Source organism: Plecotus auritus (genome assembly GCF_963455305.1).
Source record: "Plecotus auritus genome assembly, chromosome: 4".
In the NCBI taxonomy this organism is placed as follows: domain Eukaryota; kingdom Metazoa; phylum Chordata; class Mammalia; order Chiroptera; family Vespertilionidae; genus Plecotus; species Plecotus auritus.
This window is the reverse complement of record NC_137775.1, coordinates 70,587,532-70,611,311: the sequence shown is the minus strand read 5'-3', so window position 1 is coordinate 70,611,311 and position 23,780 is coordinate 70,587,532. Positions and strand designations below refer to the sequence as shown.

General features: G+C 40.1%; 1 protein-coding gene across 3 annotated transcripts in view; it reads right to left on the bottom strand.

The window, feature by feature from the left end:
* Nucleotides 1-23,780, bottom strand: part of COL9A1 (collagen type IX alpha 1 chain) — a 170,930-nt gene that overhangs the window by 23,251 nt on the left and 123,899 nt on the right. For all 3 annotated transcript variants that reach the window (XM_080665321.1, XM_080665323.1, XM_080665322.1), the window contains 13 exons: nucleotides 20,676-20,729; nucleotides 19,264-19,317; nucleotides 19,071-19,124; nucleotides 18,886-18,939; nucleotides 18,398-18,451; nucleotides 17,341-17,385; nucleotides 16,357-16,410; nucleotides 16,200-16,253; nucleotides 6,208-6,261; nucleotides 5,522-5,593; nucleotides 4,957-4,992; nucleotides 3,814-3,858; nucleotides 430-462 (listed from right to left, as the gene is read on the bottom strand). In XM_080665321.1, coding sequence (XP_080521447.1) covers nucleotides 430-462; nucleotides 3,814-3,858; nucleotides 4,957-4,992; nucleotides 5,522-5,593; nucleotides 6,208-6,261; nucleotides 16,200-16,253; nucleotides 16,357-16,410; nucleotides 17,341-17,385; nucleotides 18,398-18,451; nucleotides 18,886-18,939; nucleotides 19,071-19,124; nucleotides 19,264-19,317; nucleotides 20,676-20,729 — 663 coding nt within the window. The remainder of the gene's footprint in view (nucleotides 1-429; nucleotides 463-3,813; nucleotides 3,859-4,956; nucleotides 4,993-5,521; nucleotides 5,594-6,207; nucleotides 6,262-16,199; nucleotides 16,254-16,356; nucleotides 16,411-17,340; nucleotides 17,386-18,397; nucleotides 18,452-18,885; nucleotides 18,940-19,070; nucleotides 19,125-19,263; nucleotides 19,318-20,675; nucleotides 20,730-23,780) is intronic.

Below are 23,780 nucleotides of genomic sequence, written 5' to 3'. Positions count from 1 at the left end.
CATTATGTCTCTATCTTATTTCCCCAAATAGAATACACTGGAGATTAAGAAAATTGCTGAAATATTTGCCAACAAATTGTACAACTGCCAACAAAACTCAATTATACTCTCATCACCATGAAGCACAAGTCAGTTCTTTAAACATGGCCCATTTGGGGAAGAAATTACCATGTAATATATTCATTGAACCACTTGTAATATGAAAAAAAAACACATCTTTTAAAATGGTTAGTTCAATAGGCAGATCTATTTGCTCTGTTGTTTTGTTCTTTGAACTAATCCACTACTTATAGAATAAATTTAGACATTCATTTCCTTGAAGATAAATCCATTAAGAATTGAATTTACAGAATGATTTCATAAAGCAAAACATTGCATTTTCTTCAGCATTATTGATATTTTTAAACCATTACTGTTCATTATACTTACAGTTCCCTTTGGGCCAGGTACTCCTATATCTCCCTAAATCAATAAAACAAAATTATATTAGAACAGTGTATTCACAAAGATATTATGCTGCTGAAACCTATAGAAAACTGTGAACAGAGATGAACCCTGACACCACAGAAAGCCATTGGACTCAAAAGTGGAATTCTACTCCCAGTTTTGCTACTCTTAACTTTGCAACCCTGTGTGAGCCAGGTAACCTCCCAAACTTGGCTAACTTATCTGGTTAAGTAACAGGGTTGACTCAGAGCTATCCAAGGCTCCATCCAGATCTAAAATGCTAGGCGGTGAGAATTAAAATGTCAAAAGATATTAAACTAGCATTCTGTTATAAAACCTAATAGACACTTAAACCTGATGACTGTTTTCCAAACTCTAACAATATTTTAAAATGTATCCCAAAAGTCTATCAAGCCAAATATGCATATTTTAGGCAAAAAAAAAAAAAACAACCTTAAAAATCTCCCACCATCAAGTCTAGATATGAATGCAGCTCAAGTTTTAGCACATCAGTTCATCTCCAGTACCAAACAGAAGATTTAAAACATCCCCTTAGTCCATAAAATGAACAATTTTAACAGAAAACTAAAGTAGAAACAATTACTTGTGGAATTTGCTTAATAGTTAGGAAGCTTTGCCTAATTCAGGTGTTACATTTATACTAACTCTAAATCCTGAAAATCTGAATAAAAACATTACCAGAATTTTTTCCTGCACTAAAAGCTCTCCAAAACTAATTTATGAGGAATCCATCACCCCCACCCCCAAGGACCAAACATTAGCTTCCACATTAGGTCATGCTAGACGTCGTCAAAACCGTGAGGATGAACCAAGAGATCTAGCTGTCCTGACAGTAACAATTAATTGTTCTTATTGTCTTCCTGTGGATTTAGCTGCAGGTAGAGATGGAGGTCACCTCTTTGGAGGGATTTAGAGTACAGAGAATGCCCACCTGTGAGCCACAGCTTTCTAACTATACTAAAACTTCAATGTTTTGTTTCCATGAGAGGCAATATTCACAGACTTTCTATAGTCACATAAGAATCCCAGCCTGTATGGCTCAGCACTTGAACATTGACCTAAGAACCAGGAGGTCACGGTTCGATTCCCGGACAGCACGTGCCAGGTTATGGGCTTGATCCTGAGTGTGGGGCATGCAGGAGGCAGCCAATCAATGATTCTCTCTCATCATTGAAGCTTCTATCTCAAAATTCTGGTAATGTTTTTATTGAAGCTTCACTAACCCCCCTGCTGGCCCTCTCCTTTCCTCTCTGAAATCAATAATATATACATATATATATATATATATACATATGTATATATATATATATGTATATATATATATATCCTATCTAATAAAAGAGTAATATGCAAATTAACTATCACTCCACTACACCCACAGGCCACGCCCACCAGCCAATCAGGAGTGCATATGCAAATTAACCCAACCAAGATGGCTGCGACCATGGAGCAAGCAGGAGGCTTGGGTTTCCCCGGCAATGGAGGAAGCCAAGCTTTCCACACACCCTGGCAGGCCTAGGCCTCCACTCAAGTCTACAAAGTTACAATTATAGAAGATAAATAAATCCCAACAAAAATGGCTATGGCCACGGAGCAAGCAGGAGGCTTGGCTCTGCTCCAGGCTACAAAGTTTCAATTGTAGAAGATAAATAAACCCCAGATACCAGGCCTCTGCTTGGGTCGCCGGGGGGCATGGCTGGCCTGCAAACCACCACAGGCCCCTCGCCCAGGCCTCCCCACACCCCATGGGAACCCCCACCCTGATCCGGGACACCCTTCAGGGCAAACCAGCTGGCCCCCACCCATGCACCAGGCCTCTATCCTCCTATCTAATAAAAGAGTAATTTGCAAATTGACCATCACTCCAACACACAAGATGACTGCCCCATGTGGTCAAAGATGGCTGCCCCCATGTGGACACAAGATGGTTGCCACAAGACAGCCAGCAAGGGAGGGCAGTTGGGAGGGACCAGGCCTGCAAGGGAGGGCAGTTGTGGGCGATCAAGCCAGCAGGGGTGGGCAGTTGGGGGTGACCGGGCCTGCAGGGAAGAGCAGTTGGGGGGGAACCAGGCCTGCAGGGGAGGGCAGTTAGGGGCAAACAGGCTGGCAGGGGAGCAGTTATGCATCAATCAGGCTGGCAGGGGAGTTGTTAGGGGGTGATCAGGCTGGCAGGCAGAAGCGGTTAGGGGCAATCAGGAAGGTAGGCAGGTGAGCAGTTGGGAGCCAGCAGTCCTGGATTGTGAGAGGGATGTTCGACTGCCTGTTTAGGCCTGATCCCAGTAGGGGTCCCAGATTGGAGAGGGTGCAGGCTGGGCTGAGGGACACCCCCCCCCCCGTGCACGAATTTCATGCACTGGGCCTCTAGTATAAAATATATGCCTGTATATATATACTAGAGGCCCAGTGCATAAAATTCGGGCATGGGAGGTCCCCTCAGCCCAGTCTGCACCCTCTCCAATCTTGGACCCCTCAGGGGATGTCCGACTGCCGGTTTAGGCCCAATCCAGGGTATTGGGTCTAAACCGGCAGTCAGACATCCCTCTCACAATCCTGGACCACTGGTTCCTAATCGCTTACCTGCCTGCCTGCCTGCCTGGAAACCCCTAACTGCCACCCCTCCCCCCCGCCTGCCTGATCACCCCTCACTGCCTCTGCGTGCTGGCCTAATGGCCCCTAACTGCCCCCCCTGCTGGCCAGGTCGGCCCCAACTTCTCCCTCATTGCGGGCCTGGTCACCCCTTACTGCCTCCCCTGCCAGCCTGGTCACCCCAAACTGCCCCCCTGCTGGCCTGGTTGCCCCCAACTGCCCGCCCTGCCAGCCTGGTAGCCCCTCATGGCCCCACCGCCGGCCTGGTCTCCCCACACAGCCTGCTGTTGAGTCATTTGGTCGTCCTTCACTAACCCCCTGCCAGCCTGATTGCCCCACACAGCCTGCTTGTTCAGTCGTTTGGTCGTTCCTCACTAACCCCCCTGCTGGCCTGGTTGTAGGCAGCCATCTTGTGAGGGTATGATGGTCAATTTGCATATTACCTCTTTATTTTATATATATATCACTCTGAATGTCTAGATGTAAACCCATAGGAGAATTCACCATGACTAAGAGAACAGGAACACTTTGTTCTCCAAAGGTTTAAGGCTCGGTCTGTCACCATCTGAATGTTTCCCCTCTGCCTTACTTGATCTTGGCTGTAATCTTGGAGAGTCATTTGTTATGATATATAAGAAACATCTTAACTTTTAAAGAAGACAAAAAAGATAAGACGGGCAGAGAAAAGAAAAAATATATGTTGTAATACAGTTTGAAATCAGTAAGTCTCCATCATTAACCAGAAAAAAGATGTCTTACAAGTTCACCCTTTTCTCCTGCTTCACCTTCTTCACCAGGGGCACCCTAAAAATTAAGTCACATTTGAAAACTTAAAAGTCACATTTGAAAATTCTTAGTCCCCTGGCTTAGTCAATATTAATGAGCATTCATAAATGGCCACACTGCTTCCAGGATCATGCAGACATACAAAATAATCTCAGTGGCTTTCCAATCTAGCTGTCGGTGGCCAGGCTAAATCAGAAAATGGCCTAGACTGGCCAGAGTGGCTCCGTTGTTTGAGTGTCATCCTATGCACCAAAAGGTTGCTGGTTGGATTCCTAGTCAGGGCACATACCTAGGTTGGGGGTTCAATCCCCTGTTAGGGCATGTACGGACGTTAACTGATTGATGTTTCTCTCTCACACTGATCTGTCTCTTTCTCTATCTATCTATCTCTCCCTTCCTCTCTCTAAGCATGTCCTTGAGTAAAGATTAATAATTAGTTAATTAGTTAATGAATTAATTTAATTAAATGGCCTAGATAGGTGGGTACTGGAAATATTGAGGGGAGCATTTTGTATGCTGTACACCTAAAACTAATGCAAAATAATATTGAATGTAAACTGTAATTGAAAAATAAAATTTAAAAGAATCCATATGTGAGAAGGAAAAAAGAAAGTGGCCTAGAGAAAAACCAGAAGGTGAGGCTGAGTCTCTGCTAAAATTAAGGATTACTGAGTGTATTCAGCAATCTTATAATTAGGTAATCTTTGACAAAGGGCTCTTACAGTATGAAGAGATCTCCAGAGAAAGGACTGATTCTAATTCATATGCATAGTTTATTTGCTAATTCCTGATACAGAGAAACTTAAAACATTATAGTGTGGCTATGGAAGGCTTCATCAGAATAAACCAATTTGGTGAAGGAGAGAGGCGGGGCCACTTTTTTCAAAGGAAGGAAAATGTGTAGCTCTGGAAGCAGAGCCATCACTTATTAAAACAGTGAATAAGGCTACAGTCCAAACTAAACTCTAGGTTTCACTCACGGTGAAACACATTGAGAAAAACCACTGGCCTCCAACATTTTAATTACACACATAAACCAGCTAGTGCCCCCTGCTGGTAGAGCATAGTCATGCACATTAAACCCTACATTTATACTACCATTCAAATAGGACCTACCTGTTCACCCTTTGGACCAGGTTCACCGACTACACCCTGTAATGCATGAAATATAATACTTTTTCAGTATTTTAATATTTTTATCTATATAATCTAAAATGAATCAACCCCCTTTATTAGGCTGGTGGATAAGCACAAATACAAATATTGTGAAAGAAGAGAACATCTCCCTCTCTCATCACCTAACAAGAGTCAGGTAAGACCTAGAGAAACAGGCAATTGTCCCACCCAGGGCATTGGGGCAACTTGGGGCATTCTTTGATCCCATTTATGTACAATTTGACTAGTAAGAATGTAAATTCAGATCTAAATAGAGAGCATGATTATAACAGAAATTTTTACTTCCTTCCATTTTTCCCCTCCTGATAAATTATTATATTAATGGGTTTTTTTGGCTTTTTAATCTCAACTCTCAGTAATTTCAAATACCTTTCTTGATAGCTCTCTGTGATAAATTCAAAAAATTTAGAACTTTCTAAAAGCAAAGCCAAAAGCAAGATTGGTTTCTCAGCATAGTAGAAATCCCTTCCAAACAAGGGACCTTTTGGAGGACTAGAAAGCTTACCCTGTCACCTTTCATTCCAGGAAGTCCGGGGGGGCCAGGCAAGCCAGGGAGGCCAGGGCTGCCAGGAGAACCCTGAAAAGCAAACACCATGTCCCCAGAATCACTGTTGCTGCAACACTGAAAGCACACAGGCCCTGGGTGTGTTGATGCCTGTCTAAAATTAATGAGCTGTGTGGTTGGTTTTACTCTGCTCCTCAAACTTGCCTCTTTCCCACATTCTCAGGAGAAGAGAGACCAGCTCCCCCACCCCCTCTGCCCCACCTCTGAGCTCCTCATTCCCCAGTTTGCATTCCTTCCCAACAGTGGGCTCTTTGAGTCTACCCCTGTCAGGGCACTGCCCCTCTTGCTGTGTAAACAAGCGCAGCTGGAGGAGGAAAAGGCAGCATTCAGCACAGTTCTCTTCCATTCCAAGAACAACCAGAGGCCAAATGTAGCAACTGATGTCTCTCCCGGTTTTAAAATGTATGCTTCAAACCACACTGATTAAAATGCCCTCGGAGGGTATTTCAAATATAGTTTGAAATTACCCATTTACATTTTTCACATCTTCACATAAACAATAAAAATCAAGAAAGGATGATTAAATTGCCCTTTGTAAATCGTTTTTCTCTCCTTGCTTATTTTTTAAAATGCATTGTGTTTTATACGAAGCAGATAAACTGCTGGAGACTGAAAACATGACTTACCAGTTTACCTGGTAGGCCTGGAGGTCCCACGGGTCCTACTTCTCCTCTGCTGCCCTGGAAAAACACAACAAGATTGTCTGCTGGATCAGTTTGCCAACATTCAAATGCTTAATTATCATGCCGATAAAACAATATCCTACCAAGGGTTTTGTTTAAATATGTCATTAAAGTATTCACATCTTCGACTAAAGGCAGACACCTTTGTATAAAATGCCTCAACCTCTTCAGTGTTCATCCCTCGGCAAATGTCATCAATGCTGTTCATTGTGGTTATAGACCATTAGAAATAACTGATACATCTGTATGAAATGCACTCAGTAATTTTCAGCATCGAAATCACCACCTAACTTACGTTATGGTTCTTTATGTACATGTGTCATCCCCTCATTTAGACTGTGTTCTTGAGGTATAGGTACATTACTTTTGAATTCCACACAATGCCTAAAACTCAGTAAACAGTACATTTTAAAGCAATATCTGGCAAATGATCTTGAACCTAAAAAGAGTGAAAAAGAGACAAAGACAGAAAAGTTTGCCTTTAAATTACTGTTGCAACTTTGAAAAGACATAGATAGTAGAAATTTATAGTTTCTGAAATTAAAAATTCTTTGCTCTATTCATGTCTTAAATGTGTCTTAAAAGATTAAACACTTTGAAAAGTACAATATATAATGAAGACATACCAAAAGCAGCACTCTAATTTCATTTTCTGAGCCAATTTAGATTTTTATTTGAAACATTAAGAACTTTGAGGAGACACATGAACTCTTCCATTTCTTTCCCTGAGAACTTCATATAGTTTTATGCAGTCTGATAAAAGCTTGTTTTATTTCTAAGCATGTTCAACTAAGCTGAACACTGAGGTTATTGGATAAATGATCACTGAACAGTGCTTTAAAAATGAAAGTTTGTTTTTCTTTAAAATGACATGATAATTTCATATTAGTATTTAATATTTGTAAATGCTTCTGATAAGATTATCCCGATCTGACTCATATGCTATTCATTCATCTATAAGTTGAACAAGGTGTCAGGACCCATAAACCTACTGAATTTTCAATTTCTCTAAAGGGGTTAAGAAATACTTGCCAAATTACCAGTTGCTAGCTATGAGGTATAATTTTGTGGCAGTAATTTCATATGACTTATAGGTGATTTAAATGAAATGCTCTTAAATACTTTCCAAAATTTTTTCTTTTCTTTAATCCTCACCCAAGGATAAAATCAATCTTTTTATTGATTTTGAGAGGTGGGGGGAGAGAGAGAGAGGAGAGAGAGATCAAGTAGTTGCCGCTGTACATGCCCCTACCATGGATCAAACCCACAACCTAGATATGTGCCCTGACCAGGAACTGAACCCAGCACCTTTTGGTGTTCAAGTCGACACTCCAACCAACTTAGCCATCCTGCCAGGGCAAATACTTTCCAAAACGTTTATATAAGCAACCTGACTAGTGTATGAGTTTGGATAGCACATTGGTCCTTAACCATGTAAGAAGCTTGGAAGCCAGAGACAGTGCCTATGATATAAGTCTAAATGAAAACCAGTCACTGTGAGAGATTCTTCTATTCACCTATAAATAGAAAATTAGGTTCCACCCATTAATTTGGCCCAGCACTTCAAAGTTCAAGACAGATTTTCTTCAGTGTATCTGCTCTTTTGGCATTTTCAAATAATTTCTGAACTGCATCATGATTGAGATCCTAAATGTCATTGGGCTAACATGAATTTAATTCACAGAACAATTAGTAGTCATTGGTGAAGAAAATAATTAATCATATCAGAAGGGGAGAACTCAGCTCTTGACCCAACCTCAAGAATTCACTTCTAAATAAATGAGCCATTATGCCATCATCTTACCCAAAATAAAGATGATGAATATAGTACCTTTTACTCTTCCACAATGAAAGGGCTAAATCAAAATAAAGAATTGTATAACCTTTCATTTATTTTTGGAGAGATTAATTATCTTTCCAGTCAAAGACAAGGATTTTCTCTGCTGGAATCTTATTTTCTCTGTCTTTGGTGAGCTCTAATTATTCAGTTCATAAGTATTTTTCACAACTGGCAGGCCCTTTGTAATACATATGAGTGGCTCAGAACCCTAGTGTAGACAGCCTGCTCTGCTGAACTTGCGTACACATGACAGCCCAACACACATAGGACCTGGGGAAGGATCGGTGAGATTATGGGCATTTACTCCTCTGTTACTGCACAAATAGCATATGGCTTCTCGTTTTCATTTCACCTCCATCCTACAAATCCTTGGCCATTCTAAACGTACTTATTTCTAAGCAAATCATCTCACTGTGGAAAAAAAAAAGTAATGATAATTTTTACAACAATGACCAAACAGCTACAAACAAAGCCTTAGGGCAAGATTTTCTAATGGCCATTCTTAACATTTCTAGGTATTCCAAAAACACGCATGATCTTTCTCCAAGATCTGGAATTTCACCTGTAACTAAGATGAACATGAATAATCAAGATATACACAGTAATCTCTAAAAATATAGAGTAAACTAAACACATTCTGCAGAGAGCAATTAAGCCTGACCTGGTAACCACAAGTGTGCTAAATAAATGCTAAATCTCCTACGTTTCAACAGCTGTGATGATAAACACATTCTCAGATGAGGGTGCGGGAGGCTGGTAGGGAAATGGTTATTCTGCCCAGTGGCTACTATCTACACACCCCATGACAATAAGAGTTATAACTTTTTTTATAAGAGAATTGAAGAAACCAGGAGGGAAAAGGCAAAATCCTACCATTAAAAATGTAAGCACCATAATAAAAGGCTATAATTTGCTCTTGGATGCTCTGTGCCACCACATACTAGTATATCTCTGACATGTTCAGACCCATCAGCCAGTTCATCCCTATTTAAGAAGCCAAGCAAGGCTTAAAAAAAAAAGATGCAGACCCTCGATCATTGATTCCTGATTCTGGCTGTGCATCAGAATCCGGAGGGCTTTTTAGAAATGTATTTCACCGGATATCTTCCATCAGTCACTGGATATCTTCCATCAGTCCCTCTCCCCATTCCCCCTCATATTCCACCCTTCTCCCCCAGATTCTGATCCTGCAGGCTTGGGGTAAGACTTAAGAATCTGTTTGGGCTTATGTTGTGTTCCTCTGTCTTTACGAGCTTTACTTAACCTGTGGTCGGCAAACTGCAGCTCGCGAGCCACATGCGGCTCTTTGTCCCCTTTAATGTGGCTCTTCCACAAAATACCACGGCCTGGGTGAGTCTATTTTGAAGAAGTGGCGTTAGAAGAAGTTTAAGTTTAAAAAGTTTGGGTCTCAAAAGAAATTTCAATCGTACTGTTGATATTTGGCTCTGTTGACTAATGAGTTTTGCCGACCACTGACTTAGACTTTTGATAAATGCTCACTTCAAAAGTTCTATGAATACTAAAATTTGCTAAATATGTCTTGTACCACTGGAATCTGACAAGCTAACTTCCAGTAAGAACCATCCTGTGGAGCCTTGACTTGAGCAGGGAGGCATTTGAGGGTAGAGGTGAGGTGTGGGCACTGAGTCCATTGCCAGGCCTGAAGTCTGGCTCCCCGTGCATCCGCTAACACCGGGCACACAGCACAATCTCTTTGTGCCTGGGTTTCCTCATCTAGAAAGTGGGGCTTAAAAGCAGTACCTATCTAAGAGGATTGATTAGATGCATGAAGCACTTAGAACAGTGTCTGGCTCATAGGAAGTTTATAGACATGTTATTATTTTTATCCATGTTTTCATTCAAAGATTAAAGAAAAACAGTCAAAATTGTTTTTTAATTGAATGATTACATGTTTTTTGCCTTTCAACTCCCTTATGTCTCTTTAAAAGCACAAGTTGTGCTTGGACAAAATGAGTCTCTGGTCCTTATTTCTTGAGTTTCTGTTAAGATCATTGATTAGCAGGAGGGCACTTTTCTTTAGAAGCAAGCACAGAAGATTCTCGCTTAACATCATCAATAGGTTCTGCAATTTTAGGTGAAGCAATGTATAATAAAAGGCTAATTGATATGAACAAGAGTTAAGTTCCTATGGCATCTCATCAATGTTATGAGGAAATGACGTTGATTAAACCAATGTTATTTGAAGACTCACTATAGTGGGAGCTACTCAGAAATACTCATTTCAATAAATACAGAAAAATAATTCTATTTGGAAGTCTCCCTTTAAAAAACTGAAACTATTAGACTTTTAAAATAATGCAGAAAATACTTGCATTGTCATAATTATTTTACCCCCCCCCCCAAAAAAAATGGATTTTTATTTCATTGTGCTCTAGACTGTGATGGTGATTGTATTTGCCTGATTACCCAAAATGCTAACTAGCTGAAGGATAAACACTATCCTTAGTACCTTGCCAATTTTAGAAATGGGAAATATAAATCACTATACTAAGTGCCTCTTTGGCAAAAAAAATGCTGATTAAGCAAGAAAATCAATTATAATTTCTATCAATTGTTGCTTTTACATACCTATTAAAATATTAACTTGAAAATATCACATTAGTCCTACCACAATAATACTTTTTAGGTTTGCCACAAAGATATTCAATTTCACAAAATTATATAGTTTCTGTTTCTCTCTGGTGTAGGTTTAAATATTTCCTCATGCACAGAGGTAGATAAAAATCTGTCTAAACTATAACTATCACAGTTGTTTCACAAATTATTGACAGGGGTAAAATTCTGGGGCCTGGGTGGGATAGGAAGACAGCTTAAATTACTCAACAACATATCCTATGGGAACCTCTGTGCTTGAGGCTGTTGAAAATAGGGTGGAGGGGGAGGACTTTAAGAAACATGATTCACCTGAGAAAGAAGAACAAAGTAGGAGGGATCTCAATACTAGATATCAAGCTGTATTACAAAGCCACTGTTCTCAAAACTGCCTGGTACTGGCACAAGAATAGACATATAGCCCAATGGAATAGAATAGAGAACCCAGAAATTGACCCAAATCACTATGCTCAATTAATATATGACAAAGGAGGCAAGAGCATACCATGGAATCAAGACAGTCTCTTCAATAAATGGTGTTGCAAAAAAATGAAACTAGACCACCAACTTACACCATACACAAAAATAAACTCAAAATGGATACAGGACTTAAACATAAGACCGGAAACCATAAAAATCTTAGAGGAATCCACAGGCAGAGAAATCTCAGACATATGCCGAAGCAATTACTTCACCGATACAGCTCCTAGGGCAATAGAAACTAAAGAGAAAATAAACAAATGGGACTACATCAAAATAAAAAGCTTCTGTACAGCTAAAGAAACCATCAACAAAACAACAAGAAAGCCCACTACATGGGAGAACATATTTGCCAATGTTATCTCCGATAAGGGTTTAATCTCCCAACAGTTACAGGGAACTTCTACAACTTAACAAAAGGAAGATAAACAACCCAAACAAAAAATGGGCAACGGACCTAAATAGATACTTTTTGAAAGAGGACATACAGAAGGCCAAGAAACATATGAAAACATGCTCAAAGTCACTAATTATCCGAGAGATGCATATCAAAATGACAGTGCGGTACCATCTCACACCTGTCAGAATGGCAATCATCAACAAATCAACAAATTACAAGTGCTGGGGAGGAGGCAGAAAAAAAAAACCCTCATGCACTGCTGGTGGGAATGCAGACTGGTGCAGCCACTGTGGAGAATAGTATGGAGTTTCCTCAAAAAACTAAAAATGGAACTCCCATTTGACCCAGTGATTCCACTTCTAGGAATATATCCCAAGAAACTAGAAACACCAATCAGAAAGGATATATGCACCCCTGTGTTCATAGTAGCACAATTTACAATAGCTAAGATTTGGAAACAGCCTAAGTGCCCATCAGCAGATGAGTGGATTAAAAAACTGTGGTACATCTACACAATAGAATACTACGCTGCTATTAAAAGGAAGGAACTCCTACCATTTGCAACAGCATGAATGGACCTGGAGAGCATTATGCTAAGCGAAATAAGTCAGTTGGAGAAAGATAAATATCACATGATCTCACTCATTTGTGGAACATAATGAACAACATAAACTGATGAACGAAAACAGATCCAGAGACAGAGAATCCGATCAGACCGTCAAACCTCAGAGGGAAGGCAGGGGAGGGGAAGGTAAGGAGGAGAGATCAACCAAAGGACTTGTATGCATGCATATAAGCCTAACCAATGGACACAGACACCAGGGGGCTGAGGTCATGAGCGGAGGGGTGGGGTGGGGGCCAATGGGGGAATAAGGACACTTATGTAATATCTTAATCAATAAAGAAAAAAAGAAACATAATTCAGACTTCCCCAGGATTGTATAATCTTCAGAAAACTGGAGGGAGACCAGCATGGCACTCATCCCATTAAGAATCATGAGATCAGAGGAACCCACCCCCCGCCCCCCTCAGCAAAAGCCCTGGCTAGTTCTGACAGGCCTAGAAGGGGGAAATGGACCAGGAACCACATCATGGTTGGACCAAATCAGAGACCCCAGCCACTTGCCTACTTCAAACCAGGAGCCACCCAGACCCAGTTATAAACCAAGTAACGTGCCATGGTGAGGGCCAGAAGCTCGGTCCAAGTGGTAAAGGTATATGCTCACATATAACCACAGGAGATACCAAAAAACTTCAATATTTTTTGCTGTAGTGTTGGCAAAAGTTAATGGAACGATGATGGGGAAAGGGGGGAATACCACTTAATTTCAAAGACGGGTTCCAATGAGCTCTGATCCATTAGTAGAGCATATTAGAAATGGGTTTTCATTCCTTCTATTCAGCTTCTCAGTTTGAGATTTGCAGGAAAAACTGATCCGACTTGTGAGGACTAGTTGAAAATGTGTGAACTTGTCTATGAAACTGAATTTAATTATGTAAAATGAAAGAACAAATGTATCTTTCAGCAAGGAGATTTGGTGTAGAAGCTCTGCTCCAGAACTGGAATATTTATAACCTCTCATGACACTCCTGAAAAATTTATAGCAGGTGAGAAGTCAATTATTACATAAGCAACATAGCAAGATTTATGGTACCTCCAATTCAGCTCTTTTCAAGAAATATTTACTACTTTATGGAAGACACTGAGTAAAGAGATGTAAGATACAGAAGGTGGATCAGACGTGTCCCTGCCTTTTGGCAGTTTCCACAGTGTGGGGTGGAAATGGGCCAAGGGTGACGGGGTTCAGAATAAGGAGAGATCACTTCTCTCTGGGGGACAGGGCACAATCAGAGATGACTTCACCGTGGAATTCACATTTCAGTTACACCTCAGAAGGTACATGGGAAGTTGAGCCCGAGAAATGAAGAAGAAAGGTGTAACAGAAGAAAGCAGGCAGGGTGGAGAAGTGCAGAGAGTACCGGGCAATTAGCATGGACTTGAGCACAGGCTCTGAGCAAGGCAGAAAACGGAAGGAAAACCCAGGCGTGAACAGGCGGTGTGGGCTGTTGTACTTCTGTTACTTTCAGGGGAGACAGATTAGCGATTTTTAAGTGAAGGGATGATGGAAGCTGCGCTTTGGGAAGACCAGCAGCAGGGTGGTGTGTGCCGACTTGGAGTGCTGCCATTCCCCAGGCCTTCGGAATTGTGTTTGGCGTTTTTGTTTGTTCCATGACTGTGGGGACACTGCTGGAATTCCACGGTGGAGGTCAGAGATGCAGACGCCCTGCAATGTGCAAGAGTCCTGGAGAACGAAGACCCATCCCAGACACAATACCAAGTACCCTGTTGGGAGACACTGGGAGACGAAGGTAAGACTGGAGCTGAGAAGGCCCATCAGGAGACGACCGAAATAATCCCACCAGCAGTGAATGATCTGAGCCAGGGTGGTAAAGCAGGGCTAAGAAGAGAAGAGTGGAATATAACAGAGCTTAGAAAAGGAGGCAATAGAAGCAAAAGGCCCGACTGGACATAGGAAATGTGAAGAAGAATACCAAAGCTTTGAGCCTCAGTGACAGGAACAATTTGGATTCATAACAACTCAAAAGTCAAAACCTTAAACCTTGCACAGGCATAATTTCCTCTGGGATCTGCCACTCCTCACATGAGAATATTACACACACACACACACACACACACACACACGCACACACACACACACACACACCACCTTGCCTCCTTCTGCAGTTCTGCCTCTCGTTAGTTGCTTTATACATCCCGTGGCACTTTACTGGTGAGGGGCCAGGCCCTCTCTACCTGTGTCAGTTTTTGTGTCGGTGCATGGTGCTGGCACACAGCAGATGCTCCGCGATACAGTTTTCCGCTCTATCAAGTGAAAACTAGACGTGATGGTCCATATTCTCAAAGTCCCAGTGCCCTCTCCCACACTGTTAAATATTTGCGAACCAGTCATATAGCATCTTCATGGTTGTGGAAGTGTGACCTAGCTGTAACTTCATTGCTTTGACAGTCTAATGAAAGTATTTTTATTAGATAGTCACAGGCTCCGAACAAGAGAAGGAAAGGATAAGTGAGGAGTGAGAGAGCCAGGAGCACAGTGAGGAGCAGGAGCTGGTTTCTGTGGCTGCAGAGGAACTGGTAGATGTCAGGTGACAGGTATCTGTGAGAAGGGAAAGCACTAACATGTCACAAGACACCTGGAATATTTCACTCTCCTAAAGCATGAAAATCCTAATTCATCATGCTCAAGAAATGCTTTACAAGAAATAAGTAACAATGATTGGAAATGTTTCTGTTTTCCCAGTTGGAGTTCTTTTTCTTGCCCAGCAGGCTTTCAAAAAGAACTTACTAGTAGAAGGTCAGAATTTTTTAAAGTTAAATTGAAGTGCATAATGTTTAATTTCCTCATCAGTTTCTCTCTGAGGGTTAAGTTGTATCTATTGAGAATATATACATTGCTATATTTGCTGCAACACAGATATTTGCAAACTCACACTGAAAGAAGTCTGCCAGTTTCTCAAAAGATTAAACATAGAGTTACCACTAATCCTAGTTATGTACTCAAGAGAAATGAAAATAAATGTCTAAACAAAAACTTGTAGAAAAATATGCATAGCAGCATTATTCATAATGGCCAAAAAGTGGAAATAACCCAAATGTTCATCAATGAATGAATGGATGAATAAAGTGTGGTATATCCACGCAATTAAATATTATTTAACAATAAAAATGAAGTATTGATACATGGTGCAACATAGATGAGCTTAAGAACATGCAAAATGAGAGAAGCCAATCATTTAAAAACCCACATATTGCAATAATCCTATTTATATGAAATTTCCAGAATAGGCAAATCTTTAGAGATACAACTAGATTGGCAGTTGTGTAGGGCTGAGAGGATTCGGGGGTAAGTTGAATGACTACAAGTGAATACAGTTTCTTTTTGGGGGGGTGATAAAAATGTCTTGAAATTTACTGTGACAATGGCTGCACAATTCTGTAAATATACTAAAAATCAATTAATTATATGCTTTAACTGGGTGAATTACATAGTATATGAGTTCTCTCTTGATTTAGTTGTTTTTTATCACACTAAAATATTTCCTTAACATGAGATGAGAGCAGAAAAGATTGTCATGCTTTTTTAAAATAGTTCATTTTCGTTTCCACTTTCTCAAAAAACAAGTGCGTTGTAGTTCTAAATAGCTTGCCCATTTCATTGTCTATAATTCAGGCGTCCTCAAACTACGGCCCGCGGGCCACATGCGGGCCGCCGAGGACATTTAGCCGGCCTGCCGGGTGCCACTCCTGTCCTGCTTAGCAGCCGACTCGTCCCGGGCCCGCAGTGCGCATAGGAATTTGTTCATAGTTTTTTGTTTTTTAAAACTATAGTACGGCCCTCCAACGGCCTGAAGGACAGTGAACTGGCCCCCTGTTTAAAAAGTTTGAGGACCCCTGGTATAGACTAGCACATGCTCAAACATCAGGAGGCATTGGCGAATGAATGAATGAATGAATGAATGAATGCCCAGCAAAGCCCTCAGAAGGCACTTTGGGAGGGTCCTAAGGAAACAAATACTCACAGGAAGCCCCCGGGGTCCTCGGGGTCCCACCTCTCCTGGTGGCCCCTGTTGGCCCTGTTAGGAGGAAAGCAGGTAGAGAAAAAGTTAACATTCCCTAATCCCTTGGTTAGTTATTACAACAGGTTATAATGTGTGAGAAGAACTTAGGGTATCTTACCGGTTTGCCTGAATTCCCCAATTGGCCAGGTTTCCCTGGAGCACCTGTATTACCCTAAATGTAAAATGCAGCATAATTCAGACAGTAAGTAAGCATAATCATCCATCTGTCTCACCCAGTCTGGGGATGTCTTGTATAGGAAAGATGTCAAAAATGTCCAAAAAAATGAAGGTCAAATGTCAAATGTCTTTAACCTGACAAGAATATGAGAGGATTTTTCTTTATTTACTATATTAACTATACGTCTTTCCTCTACCATTTTCACCTCCAATATACCTCTTAGAGCCCTTTTACCTGATACTGGCACTATTCAAACTATAAACACTTAAGTCAACATGAGGAAATATGAGAGAATGTGCTGTTGAGAAACCCTCCCAGCAAGCTCCAGGGAAGGCACAGGTCTGGGGACACCATCTCCCCATCCATCTCTCAGCATCCATTTTCAAGGCACATCTCTGGTCAGCACAATGTGGACGAATGTGATTGGAGGGCTGTAGCCATGTGATCTAATAGTACCCAATTTCTACATTATTCACATTTTATCTATTTTTTTCTTTCACCTATTAAAAATAATACATGAATATAAGCACTAGTTGATCAGTATGTAAACAAGAGATGCCTAACATCTTTTTCAGTGTAAGCTTAGCCATCGTAATAATATTCTCTGGCATAATTTGTATGGCTTAATAATGTCTTCCTTATGTTACTTGTGTAAAACTTTTACTAGAGTAAAACTTTCTCTGTTTTACACTAGCAAAAGATGACACTGTCAAGAAGGATATCTGATCAGCAACACTTTGTCAAAGTATTCTTTCTACAGCTGGCAAAGAGATTAGCATTTGAAGACTTAAAGCTTTTTTAATTTCTCTTTAGTGTCAAATATAAAATAAAAGGCAGGCTGTAAATATTAAAAATGATAACTAAATATGTTAATAAAATAAAGAAGTTAAGAAAGGCATTAATTTAAAAGGCTCACTCATTTACCTTTTCACCCGCAGTACCCTTTGCACCAGGAATTCCAGGCACACCCTAAGAATGCAGGCGAAACATAGTTTTAATCACCTTATCTGAGAATCTGTGACGTGCCAAGCCTACTGCACACTGCCCAGAGACTGAGGGAATCATGACAACCTCAAAGATTTAGCGGGAGGAAGATTCTCCTAGTTCTCCAACTCTGAACAATTTAGAAGGTATGTCTTTACTGTATCTGGCTTGTTAAGTCTGAACACCCATAAAGCAAAGCCTACCTCCACACTAGTTATTTTTGAACTTCCATTTTGTCAAGGGGAGCTCTTATCAGCCTGATTTCATGTACAGAATAACAAAACAAGAACTGATTGAAAAAAAATTAAGCTTAAGTTAAAAAAAAAAAAAAGAATGGCAGGAGAATGCTGGGTCTAATTAAGATTTGATACTATTGGGAGTCCTAATATTCTCTGATTATTTTTAAAGTGTCAGAAAATAAATTTGAGGCCAGTCCTCTGTCTTACCAACTATTCCTTATTAACTTGAAACATTTGCTTCCAAATAGCCAAGAATACACGTGGTATAATCCACATGAAATTCTAGCCACATTAATGCAGGGAAACACCAATTTGAATCATTCAAAATAGCACATACTCAGAAATGATATCTTATGTCTCACATTGTTCTTGAGCTTACCCTCAAGAACAATGTGAGACATAACAACTCTCTTACAGCTCAACCCTGCTGACAAAAACTTCAGAACTGATTAAAAGTTAAAGAAAGTATATGACCCTGGCCCACAGCTCAGAGTTAGGAAAAAGATACAGGGAAGACTGAGTGAACTAAAGAGGGATGCAAAATGTAAAATTAAGGCTTAGTATGTTATTAGAAAAGAACTAGCTACTTAGAGAAAAAGTACAAAAATGTAAATATAAAAAAAGATAAATTAAAGCACCGTATCTTTCCCCAGGACTTAGCAATTTACTTAATATGTTTCTCCCCCAAAATCATATCTATGCATGTAAATCACTATATGTATATAAACCAATAAGCATTTAAAGAGCTAAGTACTCACAGGTAACCCCTGCAGTCCTGCATCACCAGGAGGCCCAGGTTTCCCTGGTTCACCCTGGGGTGGGGGAAAAAAAAGTTTTTATTGAATCTTTGAACTTGTCTCAACTGCTGTATTGCTTTTAAGAAAAGGAAGGACTCAGAGTAAAAGGATTATCCTAACAGCTGACCTTACATGCACTTTTATAATGTGACCCAATAAAGGGCAGAGGTTGTGTGGGATAAGACTTAGGATATAAATTCAATCAAAATATACAATTTCCTTCAGCCTACTTTCATCAATGGGACATTTTACTGAGTTCCTGCCGCCAAGCAAATAAGCATTCTATTCTAATAAGCACTTTGAATTGACACTGATTAAAAAATTAAAAGGAGGAAAGAAGTCAAAACCAGCTAAATAAATCTCCCAGTAATATAGTAATGGAAACGCTATGCTTGGTTGGCCAGGGTAGTGATGGCCCTATTCACTCTTGGACTAAATCACACAGCTACCTTTGTTCCGGGCATTCCAGGGATCCCTTCACGGCCATCCACACCTGGCAAGCCCTAAAGACACACAAAGAAACACACTGTCCCTTAGAAACACATTCTTCTTCCCTTCGTTATTTTCTAAAGTTTTATTTTGAGTTAATAATCACTTTGAAAAATGTGCTCAATGACTACTGCTCAAGACATACCGTGTCTCCTTTGGACCCAGGGAGGCCAGGAATTCCTCTAGAACCTTGAGCCCCCTGCAGGACAAAAGGGAAAGGACAGACAGGTCATGCTCAATTATCACAATACTTAGGACATGTCAAAGAGGTGAGCATAGTCAGCGGATGACACTGGAAATCATGCTGTCTGTAGTGATGAACACTCCTTTGAACTCACTCTGTCTCCCTTGGGACCTACTTCTCCTGGAGGTCCTCTCTGCCCTTGATCACCCTGTATGAAAATAAAATGTTGTTACTATAAGCAAAAGTCACTTATTGATAGACTTTTGAAATTATAAGATATCATCCACCTTACCTCTGTCATCCCAATGGCTTTAGCTCAAGAAATCTTTTTCTAAAAATCGCGTCTTAAAAAAATGATTTTCCATCAGGATCATTGAGACTTACTTATCTTTTACTTTCATTTTAAATGCATATGCTTCTTTGCTCTTTGGATGTATATATAAAATAAAATTAAGGTCCATACTGCAAGTAACTTTGCTTTTTGTAACTATGTGTACATATCAGCTACTCCCATTGATTATCCTGGTGGGTTAAGGTTTGGATTAATTGCCAACCTTTTCTCCATATCATTTAATTCCCCAGTTAATAATAATGGTTTCTGTAAAAATTATCAAGCTCCTGTTGATATATGTTATAGGTGGCAACAGATGGAGGATGAGTCTTCCTAAAATACAGCTTTTATTGGATTGTTTACCTCCTCTAAAACCTCAAATGGCTTCCTATTGCAACTGGATCAGTTCCTATTGCTAAGATTGGCATTAAACACTCTCCACAATGTGGTTCTGCCTTATCTATGCAATGTCATCTTCTCAGCATAAACTTTCCACTGCAGACAGTGGCAACGTCTGCGACAGCAACCCCATCCATTAAAGGTGCTTCCTCTCAGTTGTACTTTGCTGCTCTCCAGGCCAAGCCTCCTCTAAGGGCCTCTTGCTTGGATTACCTTTACCACATGCTCTAGTGTTTGACCTTACAATGAATGGTTTAGTTACATTCTGTCTTTCACACTGCACCAGAGGACCTTGATAGTTGGAAATTCTATCTTACTTATACCTTTTCTACTTTCTATGTGTATAGGTTATCATTAATGAATGGCTTTTTTACTTGCTTCCAGAAAGGGGAAAATGTGTGAGGCAGCCTACAATTTTGACACCTATTCCTATGGCAGTCAAAATAAAATAAGGAATAATGAGGTCAGAAATTATAGAGAAAGAAAAGGATAGAACTATCCAAGAACTTGACATGAGATAGTTACTATAATTCTAAGCATCCTGACAACCAAAAAAAAAAAAAAAGGAAAACATAGCAAAGATAAAAACTTAACAAGTTTACTTCACCTATGAAAAAAAAAAAAAAAAAAACAGCTCAACCCAAGAAAGAGATGCTTATCTTAATTTAAAATGTTTTAAATAAATATAAAAACTTGTGCCCATTTTTCCACTTTAATTATTCACATATAGGGGACACTTGCAGATACACATGCATATAGCAAAAAAAATCTATCATTGATCATTGCTTTATGAAAAAACAAACATCATGGGGTCTTGTTAAAGGAAAACTACTTACAAATGCACCAGGAATACCTCGAGGCCCAGGTTCTCCATCAAAGCCCCGAGCACCCTGCAAAAAAACCAGACGAAGAAATGAAAATGAGTTCAGTCATATATGTTAAAGGGCATATCAGTCTTTCTAAAGGATTTTAATAGCCACTAAAAAAGGAGGTTTATGTGTGTAATATATATCCTATTCATCAGTGAACCCCAAAAAGTAGATATGACACCTGAAATATGAAAACTCTAGTCCACATCTTCTCATCCCACCAAAAGTGCTTACACCAAAACTTTGATAGCACTCTGGATATTTGAAGTTAACACTGCACCCATTCTTGATTGCTGAAGGAATAAATACACTGGCACCTACTTGGAGAACTTGGCAAATGTATTGGAAGAGATTTGGTAGTCCCCCTCCAGGACACTCAGAATCCCTGTGGGAATTCATTCATGGCAAAGACCAAGGAGCAGCCCAAAAAATAGCTGCCAGGAACTCTGCTGCTGCTAGAGCTATGGGAGGGGTGTCTGGGATTCTGGATTTCCACCAAGAAAGAATCAGAAGTCCGGCCATGTAATTTGGAAGAATGAATTGTAATAAGGATTTGAGCAGCCCCTCTCCCATCCCAGATAGATGTTAGGTTCAGTTTGCATAAAGCAATTGATCTATTCTCTCAACAACAGATTCACCCTGCCAAGTGATGTGGCGTAAGAACTACGAAGCTTTATAAATCTATCTTGAATTATCTCTGATTTGGGTATATATTACATATATAATCTCCTCTTTTTCATTATAAAAATCAAAATGTGATTTTAAAACAAAAATATGGTGTTTTTTAGTGCTGTCTACATATACTGCATGACAAAATGCAATCTCCTTCTTTAAATCGTTTTTCTTCTATTAAGTGAACGAGAAGGCAATTGAAGTGAACAGGCCATCTTCTAATGAACAGGGTTGAGATGGGGAGATGATAAAATAAATGGAAAATAGTCAAAAGAGTATTGAATAGATGTCAGGCCAAGAAAACTGGGTGAACAGCGCCTGTAGTAAGAATTAAAAATCAGAAAACCTGTGATAGAAGGTTCAGACATAGGTAGAATCGAAGAAAGAACACCACAGAGAAAACGCCACGGAGCCTTGAAATTCTCTGATCCCTAAAAACTGGAACAAACCAGTGGGCATTCTACATTCACCAGGGAAGAAGGGGTTTGGAAGACCTGGGGAAGATCTCGGCTTCATCATTCAGCCTGTGTTGTGAGAGTGACGCCCAGCCCTACATTACAGAAATGACTTTGATGCACTTTCTCTCTCATGCTGTTCAGCAAGAGCTCAGACCCAAACTGCTGTTACTAGGTAACCACTCCATGGGTCTGAGTTCACAAGAAGAGCTTTTTTTTTTTTTTTTTTTTTTTTAATCGGTAGCAATTTGACAGGAGTCAGAGGAAATGAGAAATTTTGAAAAATAGCAACTAGAAAAATACCTCAAATAAAAAGCATATCAAGATCGGTAACTGGTTTCAAAGTGAGGGATCACATATTAGGAATGATTTAAATCCAGAAAAAGCAAAGGCCTGAGTATCAGCAACTGTGAAATAAATGGGATTTTTTATTTAATAACAGCAAAGATACACACAGAATGTTACTTAAGGTAACATGAATATAGAAATATAAAATATTTTTTAAAGTGCAGTGTGTTTTTTAAAGAAATGAAAGAGGAAATCAGCCAGACTGAGAATACCTAAAAGAGGCTGAAAAAATGAAGCTGAAGAAAGTATTCACAAAATCATTCTTCCAATACACAAAAATGTGCGTCTCTTTAAAAATATATTTAATTTCATTTATTGAGTACCGACAATGTGCAAATTATTCTTGTTTAGTTGTTAATGGAAGGCTGTATGCTTCTGTGTGGAATGATACAAATTAGCCATTAGCCATAGACATTCTAAAGCAGTGGTCGGCAAACTCATTAGTCAACAGAGCCAAATATCAACAGTACAACGATTGAAATTTCTTTTGAGAGCCAAATTTTTTAAACTTAAACTTCTTCTAACACCACTTCTTCAAAATAGACTTGCCCAGGCCGTGGTATTTTGTGGAAGAGCCACACTCAAGGGGCCAAAGAGCCACATGTGGCTCGCGAGCCGCAGTTTGCCGACCACGGTTCTAAAGGAAATGGGGCAAGAGTCAGATGTGGTGGTCAGCAAAAGTGCTTTTTTTTTTTTCCTGGATCCTACTAATTGCATTTCCTAACGTACTTTCTAAGAAGTGGTAACTGTTTTCTTAAAGTCTGGTAAAGAAGCTAGACACACACGCATGCACACATACAGAGCAAGACAGACACTTCTGAGCACATCATGAACTTTCAGGTTTCCATTGTTTTTGCTTATGATATTCACTCAGCCAGGCATCCCTTGACCTCGATCCTCCGCTAGCAGCAACACCTCATCCTTCCAGGCCTGACATCCTTCTGATGCCAATATCTACAGGAGCCCACCCAGTTCCCCCATCAAGGTTAGCTATTCCGTCTTCACTCCCTCAAACCACTTGTCCTAAGTTGATATCTCTCTTGTTTGCATTATAATTAGCTGTTTTCTCCCAATAAATAACAAACTTGCAGAAGTCCTTATTCTTCTTTGACTCTCCCCAGCATCTCACAGAGCACCTTGCTATGGAAATGCTAGGAGAACCTGGGCTCTGAGACCAGGCTACAAACAAGTTGGTGAACTCCGGTCACAAAGGGTATGCTCCCTGCTAAAGGCAGAGCTCAGCGATCAGCGTGGCAGCACAGCCACTGAAGGCCCCAGTGTCCTTGAGTGTATCTTGCCTTCTCTCACTCTCCCTTTCCATCTTCCCCTGTCCTGGCCTTGCTCTCCAGGTACTGCATCAGTGTTACCAGTGTTAACTACCATTAATGATAAAGAGGTAAAGTATAATGGCCCTCTTTATTACTACTTACCTATTTAAAATATATAATACATGACAAGTATTATTCATACTACTCATTTTTATCGGCTAAGTGATAAACAGAAATGTGAGACTCTAACCAAACATCTACAAAGCACCAAACAAAAAATAAAAAGTGGCCAGCTGGTGTGCCTCAGTGGTTGAACATCAACCTAGGAA